Raw genomic sequence first — 24,240 nt, 5'->3', positions numbered from 1 at the left:
CTGGATACATGAAGGACAACGGCTGCATGCAGTTTGTATGTCGGGGTCCTGGATACATGAAGGACAACGGCTGCATGCAGTTTGTATGTCGGGGTCCTGGATACATGATGGACAACGGCTGCATGCAGTTTGTATGTCGGGGTCCTGGATACATGAAGGACAACGGCTGCATGCAGTTTGTATGTCGGGGTCCTGGATACATGAAGGACAACAGCTGCATGCAGTTTGTATGTCGGGGTCCTGGATACATGATGGACAACAGCTGCATGCAGTTTGTATGTCGGGGTCCTGGACACGCGAAGGACAACAGCTGCATGCAGTTTGTATGTCGGGGTCCTGGATACGTGAAGGACAACAGCTGCATGCAGTTTGTATGTCGGGGTCCTGTATACGTGAAGGACAACAGCTGCATGCAGTTTGTATGTCGGGGTCCTGGATACGTGAAGGACAACAGCTGCATGCAGTTTGTATGTCGGGGTCCTGGACACGCGAAGGACAACAGCTGCATGCAGTTTGTATGTCGGGGTCCTGGATACATGATGGACAACAGCTGCATGCAGTTTGTATGTCGGGGTCCTGGACACGCGAAGGACAACAGCTGCATGCAGTTTGTATGTCGGGGTCCTGGATACATGATGGACAACAGCTGCATGCAGTTTGTATGTTGGGGTCCTGGATACGTGAAGGACAACAGCTGCATGCAGTTTGTATGTCGGGGTCCTGGATACGTGAAGGACAACAGCTGCATGCAGTTTGTATGTCGGGGTCCTGGATACAGGAAGGACAACAGCTGCATGCAGTTTGTATGTTGGGGTCCTGGATACGTGAAGGACAACAGCTGCATGCAGTTTGTATGTCGGGGTCCTGTATACGTGAAGGACAACAGCTGCATGCAGTTTGTATGTCGGGGTCCTGGATACGTGAAGGACAACAGCTGCATGCAGTTTGTATGTCGGGGTCCTGGATACAGGAAGGACAACAGGTGCATGCAGTTTGTATGTTGCATAGTTTTTCTCTAGGTATCTTGGTAACCCCCCACTAGAAAATATACTAATAGGTGAACTCAGACTGTGAATCCCAATGGGAACATCAAGTGATGTACAGCGCTGCGGAATAAGTATGCACTATATAATGTGTAAAATAAATGACGCAACTTCCCAATTAGTCATTTCAACAATCACCTGCTGATTGTTTCTAGCCGCCCTGTCCCCATGGGTCCCCATCATTGCAGGCAGCAGGGCAGCCCCTTTGTAATCTGTTCCACAGCCACGTCTTGCTAACCAGAAGATTGGTCATATTCGAGAGAGTTGGGGTCCGTTAACCTGCAAAAACTGTTGGCCGCTTTAGTCCCGGCCATCGTGCCAAAGATGCTTGTTCCTGTACCTATCATTCAGCGGGTCGGGCATCTTCTCCAGCCGCCCGCCTCCATTCAGAGTCACCAGGCCGTCGTTCGTAGAGGAACTATTGCCTGTTTACACAAGCTGATTATCGTCAGATTTGTACACTTTCATAAACGGAGCGGTAAGCGGATAAATCCTCGTTCTTTGGCTGTGTGTACATTGATCGATTGTTGTTGAGTTTCGCATGAGCCAAAGATTAACTGAAGGCTAAAACCCGCGCAAATGATCAAACGACAAACCATTCGCTTTTCGTTCATTTTATGCAGGCGTAAAAAATCCTCATTCGGTTTAAATACCGACCGTTTAGTCGTTCTCGCTCACCTATACAGCGAATGTGAACAGCTGAACGGTTTAGCACGCGAACGCGCCAACAATGTGTCTGCTTGTATAAACAGGCCGCACAAGCGACCTAGGACGTCATTGGCTCGCTCCAATGAGGAATCGTCAGGTCTACACAGACCCTAACTGAGCCTATTACAGGGCTGCACGATCAGGCTCTACGGGGTTTGTTTGGAGCCTGCAGCCATGAAGACACATAGCTCTGCATGGGAGCTGTATACATAGTGGTAGAACTATGGAGTATTGTCATACCAGGGCTTTCCCCAAATTGACCGGTTTCAGAAAAGCCGTTCTCTATGGTTTCCATTTACCAGAACTAAAGGCCGTGTATAATCCATGAAAACCGCGCTCCTTGTATGTAGAATCGGGAGGAGTCTGATAGTCGCGCTCCATTGAAATGAATAGGCGATATAGAAAAATTGTCCCGTTTTATTGTCCTAGTTTAATATTTTCATTTTCTGTCTCTTTCTGTAAAGCAAATGCTGAATGAAGAGAACTTGCGGAAACAGGAGGAGTCCGTTCAGAAGCAGGAGGCCATGCGCAAATGTAAGGAGGGGGTCTTTAAGGTGTCTTAGGCTTGATTATCATTGTCTTACTCGTACTCCTTCCATGCTGCCATCGCTGGTTTTGTTGCTCGTTTCTAGTCCTCTGAGCTGCATTCCCACTATTCGTCCATGGGCAGGAGTGATGCCGACGAGGGGATGGCATCTACCGGGGCTACAAGAGCCATAGAGCACGCAGTGTTATTCCTGCGGGTCAGGCTGGCTGCTTGCTCCACTGCGGACTTGTCAAGTGCCCGGAAAGTAGATTCTGCAACACACTGACAGTAGTGCTTAAAGGGCTGTTCCGGGTATTTAACCCCTATTAGCACTGATGACCTAGACCAGTGATCGCAAACCTTTTTAGAGACCGAGTGCCCAAACTGCAACCCAAAAGCCACTTATTTACCGCAAAGTGCCAACACGTCAGGGGGCGGGGCTTATCACGATGTATGATTTTACCCCCGTCGTTCTAAAAAGGACCGGGCCGCTTCAAAATAGACAAGGAGCGGATTTTGACTGCTTTTTGGATGCAGAAATACTGCAGAACGTCCTGGCGGAAATTTCTGTGGAAAATTCTGCAGCATTACTGCATCCAAAATCTGCATGCTGTCAATTTTGAAACAGTCCTGTCCATTTCTACGACATGTAAACATACCCCAGCGGCAATAGTGACACCCCCATACCCCAGCGGCAATAGTGACACCCCCATACCCCAGCGGCAATAGTGACACCCCCCCCCCCCAAGCAGCCCAGTATGACATCAACCCCCCACAGCGGCCCTCCATATGACATCGACCCACAGCTTCCCACAATATGACGGCCACTACCCCTCCCCCCACAGCGGCCCACAGTATGAACTTATACAACGCTGTGCGAAGACCCGCGGCATTTTACCGATGCGGCCGTGGACACGAGGCCTTATATTTCTGCTTCTGTCCTCAGAGTTGGCGCTGGAAGTGTAACAGAAGGCTTTGCTATTATTCAAATCGATGGAAGCTGTACCTTCTATAGCACTTCCACCTCCAACTCCAATGCGGATGGAGCCGACCACATCTGACCCCCTGCAGTGCATGTGGGGGATTAAATAAGTTGATTGCCACGGTGTTCGTGAGCAGCGTACCCCCACGATCAACTACTGGTGACCTATCTGGAGGACCGTTGTAAAAGGCTTTAGATTGCTGGGATACCCCTTACCTGCTTACTGTCAGGACTGGAGCTCTAGAACGGGGCCAGTTCCCTCTTAAGTCTTCCACTAGCCTTCACATTGGAGACTTCTGTTACTATACAGACACCATGAATCCCCAGCAGGCAGCTCCCCATTGAGGATAAGGTGCAGTATTGGGCATGTCAGACCTGTGACATTGGGTCCTATAGCATAGGCTCTGTAGGTAGTTGGCATAGCCTGTTCCATCGTCTAGTAAGGAGGGACCTTGCGGTGATTCCTCAGTTACAGAGACAGACCTTCCTGCACAGAGCAAACGGCAGTTGTCATACCGCCCAACCTTTACATCTACCCAATTTCATCTAGGTAGACCCCTTGAGAACAGTCTTGGGGTCTCCTGTATCCCACAATAAGACACACTGCTACATTTAATATTCCATGCGGTGTATGCCCTTTTAAGTTTAGCATTAACCCCTAAAGGACGGGGCTTGGTTCAGTACTTAAGAACAATGAGCTGTAGTTTTTATTGGTACCATTTTGGGGGACATTCTAACACTTTTAGATCACTTTTATTATGTTTTTATTTTATTTTGGAAGGTGACATAAAAGCAATACTTATGTACTGCAGTGTATTATGCGATTTCCTTGCTATTACTTACTATGGTTGACCCAGTGGCCACTTTTTGGCCTTCATAATTTCATGACAGAGAGCCGATGACGTCGCAGAGAGCCGATGACGTCACAGAAGGAGCTCCCTCGCTCTGTACTCCCATACATGCGGCAATCCTCACTGAACGCATCATGTAGGGGGGTCAATGGTAGGGATCAGTGTTCTTACACTCAGTCACAGCTATATGGCATATTAGTCCTGGGGTGGGAAGAGGTTATCCCAAGATTTTAACATGGTCAAATTTCCCAGGGTGGGGGAAAAAATGTCTGGTGGTCCGACTGCTGGGACCCCCCACTGATCGCAATAACAAGGGTTCTGTTTTTGCCTCCTATATGAATGGAGTGGCGGTTGAGCATGTGCACTGCCACGCATTCATCTCTATGGATGACCAGGTACTGTACTCGGCTCCTTTGGACAGTCCTGTACAGATGAATAGAGCAAGGGTGGGCATGCTGGATCACCACTCTACTCATACAGGTGGACACGGAAACCCCATTGTCATAGTCAGTGGGGTTCCAAAAGTTGGACATGGGATTAGACACTTACGCCCTGTCCATCTTGGAATAACCCATTTTAATAGGTCCAGGTGTTTGCTGGGCAGTATACCAGAACACCCGGTATTACCGGTCCTCAATGATGATCCCCCTGGTGAAGAACGCAGTAACGACTCTTGCCCAGTAGTATTATAAGTTGGCTGTATCGCTCGCCTGTAACGCGCTTTGTTGTGTCTCTGCAGCCACGATCGAGCATGAGATGGAGTTGCGGCATAAGAATGAAATGCTGCGGATAGAGGCAGAGGCGCGGGCGCGAGCCAAGGTGGAGCGGGAGAATGCCGACATCATCCGGGAGCAGATCCGCCTGAAAGCTGCCGAACATCGACAAACTGTTCTAGAGTCCATCAAGTACGTGAAGGGGATTCTCATTGTAGATGGTGATGCTATTTTATGTCCCCCTTATCCGTATCCATAAGATCATGTGTCTTCCTGCAGGACGGCGGGGACCGTGTTCGGAGAAGGATTCCGGGCCTTCGTATCAGACTGGGATAAAGTGACGGCTGCTGTGAGTATTACAGTTAAAGGGACCCTCCACCCCAACCTAGAATCCCGGGAGTCCCATAACACTGGGCTCGTTCTTGGCGGGATGAGTCGTATTTCTCAGGGGTTTTGTTTAATGTACCATATCGCGTACTGAAAAAATGGGGGGGGGGACACAATTCCTCCCTCTTTGTGGGGATCCTGTTTTTACAGTGTACACACTGCAGCAGAAATGACACCATACATTTTTTTATTTTTTTTTTCTGCGGGTCAGTACGGCAGGAAGTAAGTGTTGGTGTACAATGACTAGTAAATGTGTACCAAGGGGGCTTTTAAAATAAATACTAATCCTGTTAAATCTAAGATTTTTAAGATCCACTAAGGCAGTGTTCCCCAACTCCAGTCCTCAGGGACCGCCAACAGGTCTTGTTTTCAGGATTTCCCCAGTATTGCACAGGTGATGTAATTATTGTCGGTCCTCAGATATTGCCACAGGTGTTCTTACTGCAGGATCTCCTGAAAACATGACCTGTTGGTGGTCCCTGAGGACTGGAGTTGGGGACCTCTGCACTAAGGGCTTGTTCTTACCTGCATTTCGGCTTTCAGTGTCTCTGTTCCATTTTTAGAGCAGAAAAAAAGGATATCCAGGTTTTTTTTCCCATTGATTTCAATAGGGTAGAAAAAGAGGGGGGGGTGATGCTTTGTTTACTCTTATTCTGCTGTGTATAGAATAGCTGCAGCTACAACTTCGTCCGTTCTTAAAAAAAAAAAAAAAAAAAGGGGGGGTTACTTAATGGATCGGTAGCAACCAAAAAAACGGGAAACGTTTAATTCCGTTTTTTCTGCTACAAAAACAGAATGGACAGAGCCCTAATGCAGGTGCGAGTGGGCCCTGAGCAGAATGCACCAAGTTTGTGTTTTATGCACTTCTTGGCCCTAATTCAGAAGTTTTGCAAACTTCCTAGAAAGTGGCTTGGGGGTCTTTTTCATTTGGAATGATTCTCACTGCATTGTGTGAAACGAAACGATAATCATTCAGAGCAAACTCTGCTGTGACTGAATGATAATTCATTCATTCTAGTTCGTCATTTAGTTTCTGCAGGCATAAAAATCAAGACGATTGGCCTGTGTAAACAGGCAATCTTCCATCTATGCCTGTTTACTGTGACTGGCGGCGGTTGGCAGCAGCGATCTCCGGCGCGCTCCGCCCCCATTCACTGAATGATGATCGCTTCTGTGTGAAAGCACAGGAGCAATAATTGTTGGGACGCCTTTCAGGTGATTATGCGTGTTTAAGGACCCGAACCTGCCTAGTGAGTTGTGGCAAATTTAGCACAACTCGCACGTCCTCCTAACGTTGCGTTACGGTCGTATTGATTAACCCTCCCCCCCCTCCCCCCGTTGTGCACCCGTTTTGCTCCGTCTGGATGTTTCCTTTATCGGTGATCGCCCTGGTTAACGACGAGGGAAGGTCTTAATTTTCTTACACAAGGAAAATTCAATCTGCTTAGACTTCAGTAATCTTATTGGACCAGGGGGCTGATTTTACGCTTTGTGAGTGCGGCGCAGTTTCAGGTTTCTACCAGAAGATGGCACCGCAGAGCTGAAGCTTCTTATCCGCAGGTAGCGGCTTTCTGCAGTTTGGGATTTGCTGGTAAACATGGCGGATATCTGTGTTGCTGAGCTGAATGTGTCTGTAGTGCAATGCAGAGCTCTCCTTTGATAACACCCCACCGGCACGCTCAATCCGGGCGTTGGTACAGAACGGGAGATATCTCCTATTCATATAATATATATATATATATATATATATATATATATATATATATATATATATATATACTTTATTTTGGGCTGAAATGTCACAAGTTTAGGATTATTTCATATGATTTTTATAAAGTGCGGCTGTTGCTTGTAGTAACCAATCAGATTTCAGCTCTTCCAATGCAGGTTGGGAAATACAGGAGGAACCTGATTGGCTTTGCTTGCGGCATTTGCGCCAATGTATATGGGTGATAGTTTTAATTACACAGGATCTCAGGTTAGTCGTAAGGTTTTTGTATATTTCACCTCACATTTACACGCGGGGGGGCTTTTATTCTGGTGGGGGGGGGGGCGTTATTTTACCCAAATATGACTTATTCTCCAGCAGTCTGTGTAGGGAAGCCAGCTTAGTAGCTTACGTTTTTGAACAATCGGGTCTGGAATTTAGAGGTCCTGCAGCTTTACAGCTTCTCCACTATTGTATTCCTATGACAACTCTTCCTGTCAATGTGCCGGCCTTATTCATCTGTTGTATAGACGCTGTGTATCTAAATGACCATTTATATCCATGTACAGTACATGTCCGGTGACTTGGACATTGTCGTGTTGCATGTGTCCATTTTTATGGGGTCCCCTTCCAAAATAATTGCTCAGAAGTACGTGGTACTAAAGAGGGTAATCCAATGAGCAGCATTCATCACCCAAGTGCAGGATGGGTAATAGATGTATAATCCCCAGGACCCCCGCCGATCACTAGGCGTTCCTGAGTTTCAGTGTAGCGGGGGTCACTCACGCAGCCTGCTGCTCCATCCAATCTCTATGGGACTGACTAAAATCATTGATCGTTATACTCGGCGGTCTTATAGACTTTGACCGGCGTGGCCATGTGATCATACACATGGGTGATAAATGGTTTTAACCCTTGGCTACATGCCATCAGCCCATCGGCACTGCTCAAAACACAGTGGCTTAGTTCTGCTACTGTATTTGCGATGAGCTTGGTTCTGGCGCTGTCTATTGATTAAGGTTGGTTCCTGCTGTTTATGACTTTAGTTCTGGTCTTCTATCTATGTCAGGAGCTTGATTTGACTGCTTTATTTAAGTTCAGACCATGGCTCTGGTGCTGTACTTATATACGTAGCTTGGTTCTGGTACTGTATCAATGTACTGAAGTTGGTTCCTGTTGTAGTCTTTATAAGCTTGGCTATAGGGCTGTATCTAGGTTATACATTTAGTTTTGTTGTGGGTATTCTATTACCTTGCTACTTTTTGCATTAATAGAATAATGGCAGACTTTTTTTTTTTTTTCTTTTGATGGGGGGAGGGAGGGGGGGACCACGTAAAATTCCACTCAGGGTGGCACTGCACAACCCTTTAAAGGGAACCTGTCACCAGTTTTCAGGACATTAAACGAATAACAGCGCTACATTAGTGAAGTTGCACTGATTACGACACTGGTCTTGTTATCAATATTGACTAAGTCATACCTGCATAATCGTTGGTTTAAAAACTATGAAAATGCAGCCGAGTGGGCCGGTGGGCGGGCCGGCTTCCTTAGCTGCATTTTTTTTAAATTTTTTTTTTTCCAACTTGGCCCACCTCTCCAGCCCCCTGTGCACCGCTTGCATCCACGCTTGCGCCGCACCTCTCCGTGCATTCACAGGTGAGCTACTCGAATCTGCCTAGACATGGACAGCTTATCTGCGCATGCGCGAGGAGCGACGGCACATGGAGAACAAGATTTCAGAGTGACGCTAATTATGTCATCCATGCATACGGGGGCTTGAAAGGGGGTCGTGTTGGGAAAAAATGAAGCTAGGGGAGACGGTCCAGCCCGACCACTCGGCTGTATTTGCATACGGCGTGAGAATTTTTAAAACGTGGATCATGCAGGTATGACTTCATCAGCCTTGATAAGAAGACCAATGCAGTAATCAGTGCAACGTCACTAATGCAGAACTGTTAGGCCCAATGTTCACGGGTGGGGGGGTTGGGTTAATTGCGGGACACCCGCGCGGTTCAAGCCGCCCATAGGAAAACTTGGGTTGTCCGCATTTTAATTAACGCCTATGAATTTGATTTGCAGACGCCGCACGCGGAAAAGAATTTGCATGCGTGCTCCATTTTGACACGTATTCCGTGCGGATGGGCTCCATTGATCTTTGTGAAAGCGAGCAATCCGCAATGTATCTGCAATTCAATTGCAGATGCATTGTGGTTTTGTAGGCAGATACCTGGGGAGCAAGCAGGGAGGAGGGGGGAGGGGGGAGGCAGTCAATTTGGGCTCGTGATTTATTTTTTTCTGCGCTGAAAAAAATTGCATCCGTAATCGTCTTCCGCTGCAGAAATCCGCGTGCAGAATTCACGCCTGCCGTGTGCATGAGGCCTTATTAGCGTAAAGTCCTACAAACCGGTGACCAGTTCCCTTTTAAAAGGGTCTGGACAACTTCTCTAACTTCCAGAAGTACGAAAAGCCCGTCCTACAGATGCCGCACGTGGCTGACGTGCGATATTATGTGGCCGCCAATTAAATCCATTCCTATGCAGAGTGGTGGTCTTCGTGAGACGACCCCTTCAACCGTCAAGCTGAGGCATTAGCTGAACAAGTGTGCCCCAAAGCTGATCTCCCCTCTTACCGCCATGACACCTATTTTAAGCATTGGCTCGTAATACAATTCCCTAATACACAAGCGAAAGTTCTCTTAAGGTGAAGAATATGACCCGGCTGGCCCGCCCGTACCGAGCGTCTGCCAACGTACCAACATGGCGGTTCGCATGCTGGTTTTTGCTTCTAAGTCTCCACCATACAATGTAGACCTCGATCGCCAATACGCCCGGACTCGGAACGCTCAGTGTGCGTTTTAATTCCCCGCAGTTCCCCTGCAGCTCATTCTGTTAATGGAGAACCTTCCAAAGCGAAGCGGACGTGAAGTTGGATTTGATGAGCACGTAATTGTCTGTTTCCTAATGCAGGCACAGATGTCAGATGCGGGATGAAAGCTCCGCTCCTCCGCAGCCCCCCGAATGAGCCGAAAAAAGAAACCACTCCACAAAGCAAAATGTAATTCTCGTGCCAGCGATCCAAGTGGAAATTCTTTTGATTGAAGCGAATGGAGATAATTAGTCGTCGTGATGCCAGCGCACAGGTGCTTCCTGCGCCAGACTTCATAGGGCTGATTTATGGAGAAGGCCAACCATGGCATCACACTTATGGAGGTGCAGCACGGACTTGTACCAGAAGGCGTGACGTAATAAATTCCCCTCCTTGGAACAGATTTAACCCCGTAAGGATGAAGCCCAATACATTTACAGCGCTTGGTCCTGGGCTTTAATCCCAGCCAATACTAGGAATACGGCACAGGATTCAAGCAGTAGCAGATCGGGTCCTCGGCTGTTAGTCACAGCAGAGGACCTGGAGGGGAAGGGAGAAACCGTTTTAACCGCTTCTGCCTTCTCCTTTACAGACCACATGGTGTTCAATGAGAGCTATGTAGTTTAACAGAGAAAGTGGAAGTATTTCTTTTGGTAATCACATGACCACCGGGTGCCCACTGCAACGGCAGAGCTGCAGGGTCTAGGCAGAGCCAGATCAGCTCTGTCAGTGACTACTGTCACACTAGGGTGTTTTCCCCTGTAACTGGGGCTCCTACAGCCGCTGCTACACAAAAAAAGTAAATGAAAAAAGAAATAGCCCTATAGGGAAAAAAAACAAAAAATGCATCAAAAATAATTTTGGGGGCTGAAGAAAAATAAAATAAAGCAGTAAAACCACCACATGGGGAAAATCCCTAAAAAGTGTCTGGTGTTTTAGCAACAAAACCGCCTAGTACAGTAAGGAAGCAAGTTGGAGGAAAGACTATTGAAGTGATGAGAAATTTTCCCCATTACAACTAATATGGCTGTCGGGCAGCTTCCTCCTGCCTTAGAAACGGCAGGCGGGAGAAGTCTGCAGTACAAACCTATAAGCTTACACCAGTGATTCCCACCAAAGGAGCCACAGTTCCCAGGCTGGGATTCGCTCAGCTGACAGTTCTCCAGGCAGTGCACGTTGGGGTCCACCAGGGCCGGAGCGGAAGCGCTGCTCCAACCCCTGTGTAGTGGCCAGTGCTTGTAATTGCAGGTGCAACGCTTATTAAAATCAGTGGAAGCTGTGCTTGTAATTGCAGGCGGGGGGTCCCATCGATTTCAATGAGTGTCGGCGCAGCTCCTACACAGGGGTCAGAGCAGCACGTCCAATCCAACCCCTGGTGTATCCCAGTGAGCGCTGCCTGTAGAACCCCTCTAAGTTGGCTCCACACAGGGTGGAATTTCTATGCAGACCCTCACCCTAAATTCTGCGACATTTACTGTAGCAGCAAAGTGAATGATGTTTTAAAAATTTCGTCCACCATTGTGGAAATAATTCCACACAAAACCCGTGCGGAAAATAACTTTTCCGGAATTTAGTTCTGCAGCACATCAATTTTGATTGCCATTTCCGCTGTGGAATCCGCCTCTTCTGAAGTCTTCGCGCTCTCAGAACCTTCTCCTCCAGGCGATTTGTAGTCGGTGCAGCGCTGCTGGTCAGCTGATGCGGACTGTGGCGCTGCACTCATTAGAGGCTGCCTGGTGCCCGATACAGAGGTAAAATCGCAGTATGTTGCAATAGGCCACACCCCCTTTTTGGTAGGGGTGCCCCACGGTATAAATGTTTTACCAGGGATGCCCCAAGGCAACTGGAATGTAGTCAGGTTTAAACCGAGGCGCAAGATGTTGGAAGAAGTATCAGAGAATTGTGACCATCTACTCCCGGGTATCAGATAGACCCCTACCGGTTTCCTGACATTTGTACCGGGGAGGAGCGACTTTTTAGATCATCTTCCATGTCATACATGCAACAGTAGTGATAGATGACCCCGTCTGCGTTTTTACGGATTGCTCCTTGCGCTGCGAGCCGTCAGCCAGCGACTTTGCGTGGTATTCGGTAGCGAACGTCCCGACGTTACACTGTGTAATGATAGAACATTGTCGTCTGCCCGTGAGCGTTGTATGGGTCTGGCCCCGGGCGGGGCCGGCTATAGACGGGACCGCAGGGGCTACTGAGCCGTGGCTAATGAAGAGAATTGCGTTACCTGCGGTCTTTCATCTCTGCATTAAAGGGGTTGTCCCGCGAAAGCAGGTGGGGTTATACACTTCCGTATGGCCATATTAATGCACTTTGTAATATACATCGTGCATTAATTATGAGCCATACAGAAGTTATTCACTTACCTGCTCCATTGCTGGCGTCCACGTCGCCATGGATCCGTCTAATTTCGCTTTCTCCTGGCGTTTTTAGACGCGCTTGCGCAGTCCGGTCTTCTCCCTTCTAAATGGGGCCGCTCGTGACGGAACGCTGGTCATCGTAGCTCTGCCCCGTCACGTGTGCCGATTCCAGCCAATCAGGAGGCTGGAATCGGCAATGGACCGCACAGAGCCCACGGTGCACCATGGGAAAGGACCCGCGGTGCATCGTGGGTGAAGATCCCGGCGGCCATCTTGGTGAAGGAAGAAGTAGGAAGAAGGAAGACGTCGCAGAGCGGGGATTCGGGTAAGTAATATGTTTTTTTTTTAACACATCCATTGGGGTTGTCCTGCGCCTATGGAAAAAAAAAAACGTTTCGGCGCGAGACAACCCCTTTAATGAGTCTTAACAAAGTCTGAAGTCATTTAGTTTTGAGCGAGGCGCGGAAGGGGCCTCATTTAACCTCCGGTTCCGGAAGAGGCAGCAATAATTGATCGACACCTCCAAGATGCCTAAAGTGCAGGTTTTAGGCTAAACGGTTGGCGGTGCCTGTTAACCATTTCATGTTTCGAATTCCCATTGCATTTTGGTCTGTTTCCGGGGATTTGTAGTGCTCGTACGTATTTACATCGATGCCTGTATATTGCTGCCAGTAACCTCCCCTCCCTCGTTCCTTCTGTTAATCCTCCTGGAAATGTATGGATTAATGGACATCGTGGTCTATAAATTCTATTTACTATAGATTAAACGTGCAAAAAGTGTGCAAGTAATAAGCTACGCAAATATGCTTGTGTGACCACGCCCTTACAGTCCCAGCTAAAGCTGCAACATACACTGCCCCTAAAAATTAAGGGAACACTTGTCCAGGAGTTTTTACTCTTGATCGGCGGGTTTCCATGCCAATCAGCTGATCCCCACGCCCGCCGTCGGTGCCCACAGCGCTGGAAGCAAATAGTGTGGTTAACATTGCAATGGCCCAGGTTGGCACTGCAGGCACAGCTCTCATTGAATTCAGTACAAGCTGTGCCTGCAGTACCAACCTTGGCCACCGCAATACGGACCGTGCTATTGACTTCTAGTGGTGAACACCTGATTGGTGGGGATCCCAAACGGCAGACCCTCCCCATCAATTGTTAAGACCTTTCACACAGGGCGGAATTACGCTGCAGGACTCAGCCAAATAATGGCACCCTAGCTGGACAGATTGATATTCCCGAATCCTAAGTGATTTGGGGTTACACTGTCCTGCTTAGTTGCTCTCGTTTTTAATAGTTATTTATTTTTTTGACTAGTGTACTTCTGGTTTGCACTGACAGACTGAATTATACTGACCCTCCAGCTTCAGGACAAAACTCTACCCCAGGCCGGAGAGGCAGGGAGGGGGGTATTGCCTGCAGCTCATTTCAATGAGAGCCGTGCCTGCAGTTTTAAGCACCGGCCACTACATGGAGGTCAGCGCGGAGGCTTCTTCTCCGACCTTTGTGTTATCGCTAGGAATTTTCCATGTGATGGTCACTGCAGGAAACATTGTTCAGGGTGGGCCGCGGAAAAGTAGGCCAGCACCACACTGTTATAGAAGGGGACTTTAAAAAAAAAAAAAAAAAAAGTTTATTGCCCATAGGCCGACTTCAAATGGGCAAAAGTACAATTGCACACATTTTAGTGCATGGTTTTTGTGCTATGAGCTCTGCTTTTGTCAGGGATCTGGGGTCCGGGATTCCCTGTCCCTACCTACTTGCCCCCCTGGGCTAAGCCCCAGGGCGACAACTGGGCGACGGTCCCTACACTCACTAGGGAAGCGGGGCACCGAGACCGATACAGACAAACACTGGAAACAAACGAACAAAGAGGAGAGTCAGACAGTCCAAGTCGGCAACTGGAGGGTGCGAGGTACAGAGGGGTCAGGCAAAGCAAAGTCGGGTCCGAAGTCCGAGGGTCAAAAGCCGGGAGCACAATCCAAATATGCGGGTGTAGCCTAGAGACAAACATACCCTAGCAATGCTGGGAGGAAACAGGCATGTTTAAATGCTGTCAGAACTCCCGCCCCAGCAGCTGATTGGGGCAGGCCCCTGCCAGCAACCAGACCCAGACATAAGGCAATGAGTGCGGAGATCCAGACATCCAGCAGCAAGTGCAGATCATGCTAGTCCGGATGTCATGGCAACGGGGACGGCATCAGCCGCATCCCCAGCAACTCGATTACCCAGGCGCCGCCCCCTGAGCACGGGAGCATGCGCCCGGAGCCAGTGTCCGGGGACCACGACGGCCAGGGGAGGTCACCAAGACCGGAGCTCCCCTGTGGCGCACCTGATCAGTTCGGGTGATAGGACCGGTGGTGCGGACACGGAGACCCCCGAGAGCCGCCGGTCCTAACAGCTTTTTTGTGTGCGTGTCGGCATATTTATTCGCACTTTTTCAGCCCGTAGGGCATGTTCACTTGTGCACATTACAAAGACACCCCTCTATAATGTCTATATACCCGAATCAGACCAGAGTTGTTTAAAATATGTTCGGCCTCCGGGCCCCGCGCATTTCAAGCCGGACCGTATTCATGCCTGCGTGACGTACAGCCCTCCTAGTTCCTGCGGAGCTCTACTAACATGCGTTTAGTAAAGGCTCAGCCATAATCAATATGTAGTCCTTATGAATATTCTATGGCGGACATTCTGCCCTCGGTTACCATGGTGATATGGGGACGATATTTCCATTTGTTTCACACATTTATGATACGAACGCCCAACCAGATCTTTATTCAAATGTGATTGTCTTAAAAGCAGATGGTTTGTGAACATCGCAGTGTTTTTGCTGAATTCCCTTCACCCAACCCCTTCCCATCCGAATTTAATTAATGGAATTACGTATTCCACTATATATATATTTTAAACTCTCTCACTTTTCGTTGCCGTAAATCTGCCCGGCGCTGCTGGTGGGCCGCTACCTTCTCGGTGATCAGAATTTTTTCCCTTGCACTACTGATTTCCCCCATAGGCTACATTCACACGGCGAGCGCGGTATCAGACCGAGAAACTCAACCTGAAATTGCGCTTTGTGCAGTTTTCACGTGTTTTGATTAAAATGACGAGAAACATCACATGGCATCGATGTCTTTCTAGGTCCCATTGAGAATAATGGGCGAGGCAAATGCCCAAAAGTAGAACATGCTGTGGTCGTAGGAACAAAGCCATTCAAAAGAATGGATTTCGTATTCGTGCGCATCATACAAAACTCGTGTGAGAATATCATTTATATAAATGTGCCACAGCGATCGCGGATTGCACAATTCAAACCCAGTGGTGTTCAGGCGGCCTTAGAGTCACAATTAAAATTTGTGACTCCATACACAAGGATATGCGCGATACGCTGGGTAATTCCACTGGGGAAAAAACGCATCTGGAACTAATTGGCCATTTTAAGCGGAACGTCTAGATGGAGGGAGGAACTATATGCCTGCAACCACATACCCGGACCATTGCGTGAGGTGGAGCCTGGGGACTTGGAGCCTCCATTATGGAGTCAGAAGTGGTTATGGCAAAGAAACAACTAGCCAAAGATAAAGCACCAGGCATAGATAACATACCTGTAGAGCTATTGCTGCCAGTACCAGAGAAAACCATTACAGCGCTGTGCCAGGCAGTATGGGCATCCACACGACTGGAAACGATCTGCCTTCATCCCTCTACCAAAGAAAGGCGACTCCCAAAATTGCTCCGACTACCGAACAATAGTCCTCATTCCGCATGCAAGCAAGATCCTTCTCACCGTTATAGAGGGAAGACTGAGATCAGTAGTGGAAGCGGCACTCTCTGATGAGCAGGCAGGACTACGGCGAACATGCGGCACCCGCAACCGTATTGCAAACGTGTGATGGACCATGGAAAAAGCTTGAGAATACCAAAAAAATATCTACAAGTGCTTCATTGACTATATCAAGGCCTTTGACTGCATCGACCATAACAAGCTATGGCAGGCCCTACAAGAGCTGGGCGTATCGGCACATCTAGTCTAGCTAATAAAATTGCTTTATACCAATAAAGAAGCCATTGTGGGAGCTCAGTATGGGGACACAGATTGGTTTGGGATCGTAAAGGCGTCCGACAGGGCAGAATCCTCTCCCCATTCTTGTTTAACCTCTTTGCAGAAGTGATCATGCGGAAAATGGACCTAGACAAATTGGAAATCGGGGTAAAAATAGGTGGCAGAAACATCAACAATCTCCGTTATATGGATGACACAACTCTGCTTGCAAAAACAGAAGCCGGTCTGAAGCAGCTGATGTGGAAGGTTAAAACTGAAAGTGAAAAAATGGGCCTGAAATGAACGAAGACTAAAATTATGACAACTGCAAAAAATGGCCAAATTCAAGTCAAAATTGACAATGAAGCCATAGGATGCGTGCGAGACTTCATCTTCCTCGGTTCGAAAATTGACCAGGATGGAGAATCTACACCAGAGATAAAATGCAAGATAGCATTGGGGCGAAGTGCGACGCTAAACATGGACAAAATCTGGAAAAGTAGGGATATCAGTATAGCAAGTAAACGCAGGATTAGTGCTAACCACCGGTTTCCCCATTGCCATGTATGAATGTGAAAGCTGGACTACGAGGGAAGCTGATAGAAGGAGGATTGATGCGTTTGTGTTGTGGTCCTAGCGAAAACTGCTGCGTATGTCCTGGACAGTGAGAGTAACAGAAGTCCTGAATCGTATAAGATATATCGCTAGAGGGCAAGATGATTGGCTCAGGCTCACGTATTTTGGCCATATAATGCGAGCCGAGTCGCTAGAAAAATCTATGCTTGGACAGATCAGTGGCAAAAGAAAACCTGGCCGCCAAAGAACACGATGGCCGATACTGTCCAAACTGATACTGGCATGGATATCACAAAACCGAAAAACATGGAGGGAGCTCGCCTTTAGGGTCGACTAGGGTCATGAACGACTAACAACTTCTTTGCTGCGTGCAAATGAACATGCCCTGCGGGTGGAAAAAGTTCAGTAAAATATACCCATGTCTACACAAAAAATTCATTGTTCGATACAGGAGACTTCCATATGCAAAGGGTCCGTCGCTGAAGTTGGGGGAGGCGTGCCGGCGCAGGCACTTGGGTCCTCCATGACTCCTCTCCTACAGAGATGACACTTTTCTCCTCATTTAGCTGGAAAAGTTCAAAAAGATATTAAACTTTTTTTATTTGGGGTATTTACAGCTTAAGAGCAGGGTATTTATACAGCGTTCGTGAACCCCATCTGCCAATACTCTGGATTAAATACCCTAAATGTTGATGACCGGTTCGCTTTAAAATGAGACAAAAGACCCTATGTATCAAAATTTATTTAGTAGTAAAACTGTTTTTGTTGCCCATAGCAACCAATCACAGCGCAGCTTCTCTTGTACTTTGGTAAAATGAAAGCTGATTGGTTGCTATGGACAACAAAGACAGTTTTACTAATAGACAGGTTTGATAAATGACGGTAGAGTTTTGTGGCATGGTCGTCCGCCATTATTGACCCTCGTTGGTTTCCTCTTCTTGAAGCGTGAATTGCAAAAACTGTTCAGATGGGTTACTATTACCGGATCCCATCACTCCGTTCCCGGAAGAATATTGCCGCTCATACGCGTCCGTTTTTCCTACTGCGCTGACTCTTCCTTAATAGGAGCTGTCCGTTTCCGCCTCGCGTCTAATTTTTCCCGGTGAGGGCAGGATGATTGGCGCTTTGCGGCAGAGAGGGTGAGCCGCTGTCATACGGAAAGTGGCCTATTTGTCTTCTGTCCTTGCAGAAAAAGAAATAGTTGGGATGTAAATGTAATCTCGTAACCATAGCCGCCCTCCATGCCGCCGCAGGTCCGTGCCATCTTCCTGCAGGCGCTCAATAAGCTCCTTCTCTTCAGCCTTGGCACTCTTCCTTGGCACCTAGATTGTTCCGCCCTCCATGACTTCTCCTCGGCTGCCGCGTTAGATATTGCTGGCATGGACAGCAGAAGCGTATAGATTTCCTCATTTACAGAGCATCTGTCGGCTCTCCTCACTAAAGACTCGCCTTCCCAATGAAATAAGGGTACGTTCGCACAACGGAATTTTTCGTGGCAAATTCCACCTTAAACGTATCAAATTCTAGCGTTTTTGACAAGAATCTGTACGTGGAACTGTCACTTCCTGACGTGGAAATGCGGAATTTCGAATGCAGATTTTCGCCCATTCACGGGGCAAAGTCAGCGGGCGAAACTGCGGCAAAAACTGAACACCTAGACAGGTGCCAGGCTAACTTTTTAATGGCTCACTCTTCTATAAGCTTAGGCTGAGGTCATACAAGCGTAAGAGTACAGCGTATTACACGTGCGATACACGTGCGATACACGCCAAGGGCCCGTGCTGATGAACGTATCTATAAAACGCTCCCCGCAGTGTTTTTTTTCTTCCGATTTTTGTGAATACTGCCGTCAGACTGGGCATGCCCACTTATCACACGGAGATGCGCAGTGCGACCTTTTTAGTTTAATTGCATGTGAGTGGCGTTGATTACGCGCTCCTAGAGAACAATGGGCTCTTTCGCGCATAATACACAGCAATATAGAACATGCTGCGTTTTTTTTATTGCGTTCAAGTATTACACCGCGCATGCATGCAAATGCGAACCGCTGTAATGCAATGTATTTGATCGCCTGCGAATGGCCATGGACCACACATGCAGACATCGCGTGATATACGCAGTAATCTTGCGCTCGTGTGAGCACGGCCTTAGTTTGCTCTACTACTGATCAGCGCTATGAAGTTGTCGGACACCTAACTTTTATACTTGCACCCCAGAGACGGAGAAAACACGAATGTTTCACAGCCGCGCAAAAGTGTGGTGAGAGGTCAGGTCCCCTGACCAGGTAGACGTCCGCTGATTTAATTCACTTGACCCAATTTAGTTCTGCTGCTGGCAGAACTAAATGAATCCATACTTTTGCGCTGAGTGTGGGCGGCATGCAGAAGGCAAATCTGCCAGCACATACTATCTATATAGAAGCGTAGAGTTGGAAGGGTCCTCCATCGGGTCCAACCCCCGGCTTAGTGCAGGATCACTAAATCATCTGTCCAGCCTTTGTTTGAAGACTTCCATTTAATGAGAACTCGCCATCTCCCGTATAGAATCTACATCGGGTACATACATTCCACTTTATTTGTGTCATGAAATGTTGGTATCTACTATATGGTTGACCCCTTTGATGTTTCCTTCCTGCAGGCAGCCGGGTTGACACTACTGGCGTTGGGCATTTACTCTGCCAAGAATGCCACTGGTGTAGCCGGTCGTTATATCGAAGCACGGCTTGGAAAGCCTTCGTTGGTTAGAGACACATCCCGGATAACCGTAATGGAGGCAGCCAAGCACCCAGTCAAGGTAAAGGGTGGGGAGGTTTAAAGGGGTTTTCCGTGACTTTGACCTGTCCTCATCCAGAGTTGATCGGTGGCGGACCACCACTCTGGACTTCCGCTCAACAGCTGATTGAAGTAAGAGCGGCGCTTGGGTGAGCACCACAGCCTTTTCATTCCATACCGGGCACATTGCCGTACATTCGATAGTGGCTGTGCCTCGTATACTGTAGTAGCTCAATCCCGTTGACTTCAATAGGGCTCAGGTGCCCTCAGGCCATGTGACCGATAAACCGGGCGTCGCATGCCGGAGAAGAGGTTGTTGAGTTAACGCAATGTCTGCTCGCTCTTCATCCAGCCTATTGTTGGAGGACCTGAGCAGCGGATCACCACCAATCATTCATGACCTATGTGGAAGATAGTTTAGTTGCACAAAACCCCTTTTAAGAGTATGTTTATACGTGGCGGAAATGCTGCGAAATGACCCCTTTTGCATGACCCAAATGCACTTGCGTCTGTGTGAATGAGCCCTAATAGTGGCCCCAGTAGTGATAGTGGTCACAGTAGTTACAGTGACCTCCATAGTCACAGGGATGCTGCCTGGCCAGAGACCAATAGCAACCCCTATTTGCCTCTGGCCGGGCAGCATCTTTACATGCTTTACACTTGCCCCACCTGCAGCCCTGGTTCGCTGGCAACAGCAGTGGCAGCCGCTGCAGAGTCTTACCGCTAACCTCTCGTCCAATCATAGACACCCCAGACTGGAGCTACAGGTATGGTGATTAGAATTCCTTTAAAGGGGTTATCCAGGAAACACCTGCTGGGATATAACTGGGTCAGAGCGGAAGCGATGCACCGACCCCTGTGTAGTGGCTGGCTCTTGTAACTGCAAGTGCTGCTCTCATTACAATCAATGGAAGCTGCGCTTGTAATTGCAAAGTCTGCACCTTAGATCCCATCTAGTGTGGTAGATCCCTGCTGCTTTGGATCTGGTGCTGCTGTGATCTGTGCTGTCTTTTGTACCAAGTTCTCACATCCTTTTCTTATATGTGTACGTAGGTCACCAAACGCCTTTTCAGCAAAGCCCAGGATGCCTTAGAAGGAGTCGTTCTTAGTGTAAGTACATCCGTCGTATTGAGCACTGGTACTACCATTCTTGGCAAATATTACATTATGTGCATACAAGAGTAACAGAGCCAGTCTTCATCTTTGATGTCAGAAGTAAAGGGCCTTTCACACGGCTCTGTGATCATTCGCTCACGTTTGCCCAATCATCGGCAGTGTAAAGGGACCTAAGATCAGCTGATGAGCGAACGTTTGCTCATTCGTCAACTGATCAACGTGCGAACATAAAAAATACATTCTACTCTCACCAGTGAGGACTGGGGGACTGCGATGTCCACGTACACCGCAGTGTCACCAGCAGCAAACAACAAACTGACACAATTATATATATACTGCATCAGTGCTATCTGACGCCGATCAGACTGCATAAAATGAAAAGGATACCCACAAACCAATGTCATAGATGCAGAGCCCCCAATGCAAACTTCAACCATCTAATATGGAGTTGCCCTAACATCTACACATACTGGGGAGAAGTCACAGAATTCTTAACTCAATTGATGGGTATAGCGGTACCACAAGACCCAGCAGTATGCCTACTGGGTATTCTGGACGAAGAGCAGTGGCAATACCACGACAGGATATTCCTCACTAAAACACTATTCTACGCCCGCAAGACAATGGCTTTGCGTTGGATGGATAGACGCCCCCCGACACTCTCAAAATGGCAGAATATAGTTAATGCTATCCTACCATATGAAAAAATAGTATACAAAAATAGAAAATGCCCCGACAAGTTTGATAAGGTATGGGAAAGATGGTGCGGATCAGCAAGTACAATATCCACGCAAGACAGATTCCAAAACCTACTGAGAGCAACCGCACATAGAACAAACCGGTAAACCACGGAGGAGTTATGGCCCTCCACTGACGCCATGAGCTAATAAGAGACCACAATATACCCAATACCAAAAAAAAAATACATTCTACTTCCTCCCTTTTAATAAGCCCCTTAGTGGAAGTCCTGCCATAAAACACCCGGGCATGGTCTCTTTTGCAGCGGCCTGTGACTGCTATTACAGGTAGCCATGTAGCAGCATCTCTCATAAGGGTGGGCAATGATCTATTTCTCTGTGTTGCAGCCAAAGTTGGAAGAACGAGTAAGAGATATTGCAATTGCCACAAGAAACACGAAGCAGAACAAAGGTCTCTACAGGAATATTTTAATGTACGGTCCCCCGGGGACAGGGAAGACCCTCTTTGCCAAGGTAATGCATTTCTTGTTTCCCGTTGCACTATGGCGTACTTATTTTGTAGCAGAGTTAAAAATTTGGAGACCCAATGGTCGTAGTTCACAAATCAACGATTTTTATTGATCGGTTCTTACTGATGGACATCTGCTCTCTTATGGTGCACTTTGTGAGCAATGCATGTATACGGTACCAGGGTACGGCATGTTCATACTTAAAGGGTTGCCCAGGATTAAAAAGAAATCGGCGCCACTCTTATCTGTGTGAAGTGTCGCAGTTCCATTCAGAGTGAAGCCAAGCTGCATTACAAGGCGCTGCCCAAGGACATCATTTCCACGGGGGAGCGCAGAGCCGATTGAAATGAGTCGCGCTGTATGCACGCACTAACTTTGCGGGGAAACGGAGCAGGAACAGAGGGGTGAATATGAGACACGGCTTTCCGGACTCTCCATTCTTTCACCTTTGAGCATAACTACATAGTTTGTTGATGACCGGTTCCCTTTAAAGACCTATTTATCAATGGCCCTTACATTGAGACAGTTAGGCCCAATATCCACAGGCAGATTTGATCTGTGGAATCCGTGCAGCAGATCCGTAGATCAAGCCACCCATAGGGGAGCATGGGCCGTCGCACATGAATTAAAGCATGCGGATTTGTTTTCCAGACCTTTTTGGTCTGTAAAACAAATCGCAGCATGCTCCATTTCAGTGCGGTTCAAGTCAGTGGAAGCCGTCCGATTCGTGGCCCGCCCGCAGCTGACACTGAAGACGGGCCACGAATTCTGCAGGAAAGCAGGAGTTTAAAAACCTCCACACTGTGCATGTGCGGTGGCACGCCGGCCGGCACTTCCACAGTAAAGAAAATAGAAGACTCAGACAGGCACGCAGAGGACCCAGACGGGTGTGCAGTGTCCTTGGGCGCGGGTGGGTCAGATTCTGCTGCGGGCTTCCGGAATCTGTTCTGCCCGTGGACATGAGGCCTTAGGGTTCTTTTTAGACTAGCCAATTCTTGTTTGAGCGAGTGACGTCACCGCTAACTCGTTCGCCCCCGTGCAGCCTGTTTAACCCCTTAGTGACGACGCTATCATAAAACTACGTCCTGCTGTTGCAGGACGTGTATGGAGGGAGGTAGCGCCGCTTTCTCCCTCCATACAGCGCGGGCGTCAGCTGTTTATTACAGCTGACACCCGCGGGCAATAGCCGTGCTCGGCCGATCGCGGCTATTAACCCTTTAAATGTCGCTGTCAATTCTGACAGCGGCATTTAAATCCCCCGCATGCTGTTTGGGGGTCCCGCACGGCCCCCCCACGGTGAGATCAGGGGAGCTTTGCAGGTGTCATGGCAGCCGGGGGCCTAATGAATGGCCCCAGGGCTGCCTTAGCAGACTGCCTATCAAGCCATCCACACAGGGTGGCTTCATAGACTGCCTGTAAAAAATCAGTATGATGTAATGCCATAGCATTACGTCATACTGCAGGAGCGATCAAAGCATCACATGTTAAAGTCCCCCAGGGAGACTTCAAAGTAAAGTAAGAAAAAAGATCAATAAAAGTTTTTTTTTAAATTGTAAAAAAAAAAAAAAAAGTTATAAAAGTTTAAATCACCCCCCTTTTGCCATATCCATTATTAAAAAATCTAAATCCTAAAATAAAAATATGTATTTGGTATCACCGTGTCCGTAAAAGTCCAATCTATCAAAGTAGTGCATTATTTTTCCTGCACGGTGAACGTCGTCCGAAAAAAAAAAAAAAAACACCAGAAATACACTTTTTAGCTACCCTGTCTTCCAGAAAAAATGTTGATACTATCGGAAACTTCAGGACATCCCGCAAAAAATGAGCCCTTGCTCAACTACATCGACGAAAAAATAAAAAAAGTATTGCGCGCACAAAATGACCGCAGAAAATAATTGAAAAAAATTAAACCTCTTTAAAAAAAAAAAATACAAGTACTACAGCAAAAAAAAAAAAACTATATAAGTTTGGTATCGTAGTAATCATACTGACCCATAGAATAAAAATATCAGGTCGTTTTTGTTGCAGTTTGTGCGCCGTAGAAACAGGACGCACCGAAAGATGGTGGAATGTCAGGGTTTTTTTTCCATTTCTCTCCGCTAAGATTTTTTTTAAAGTTTTTCAGTACATTATATGGTACAATAAATAGTGCCATTGAAAAATACAACTCATCCCGCAAAAAACAAGCCCTCATACAGTGACGTCGATGGATAAATAAAGGAGCTACGATTTTTTAAAAGGGAGGAGGAAAAAACAAAAATGGAAAAGAGCTCTGTCACTAAGGGGTTAAACCTGCCAATATATCCTTGGCTCGTTCAGAAGAGCATCATTCAGTGTCGCTCTCAGTCTTTCATGTTCGCTGTATAAGTGAATGTCAAAGAC

General features: G+C 47.6%; 1 protein-coding gene across 1 annotated transcript in view; it reads left to right on the top strand.

The window, feature by feature from the left end:
• Nucleotides 1-24,240, top strand: part of ATAD3A (ATPase family AAA domain containing 3A) — a 66,987-nt gene that overhangs the window by 7,057 nt on the left and 35,690 nt on the right. Inside the window, exons 5-10 of the mRNA XM_066606797.1 lie at nucleotides 2,216-2,285; nucleotides 4,850-5,015; nucleotides 5,103-5,172; nucleotides 19,402-19,557; nucleotides 20,589-20,645; nucleotides 21,737-21,862. Of these exons, the coding sequence (XP_066462894.1) occupies nucleotides 2,216-2,285; nucleotides 4,850-5,015; nucleotides 5,103-5,172; nucleotides 19,402-19,557; nucleotides 20,589-20,645; nucleotides 21,737-21,862 (645 nt within the window). The remainder of the gene's footprint in view (nucleotides 1-2,215; nucleotides 2,286-4,849; nucleotides 5,016-5,102; nucleotides 5,173-19,401; nucleotides 19,558-20,588; nucleotides 20,646-21,736; nucleotides 21,863-24,240) is intronic.

Source organism: Eleutherodactylus coqui, chromosome 6, assembly GCF_035609145.1.
Source record: "Eleutherodactylus coqui strain aEleCoq1 chromosome 6, aEleCoq1.hap1, whole genome shotgun sequence".
Classification (NCBI taxonomy): Eukaryota; Metazoa; Chordata; class Amphibia; order Anura; family Eleutherodactylidae; genus Eleutherodactylus; species Eleutherodactylus coqui.
The sequence above is the reverse complement of the archived record's forward strand: the minus strand, read 5'-3'. Positions and strand labels throughout refer to the sequence as shown.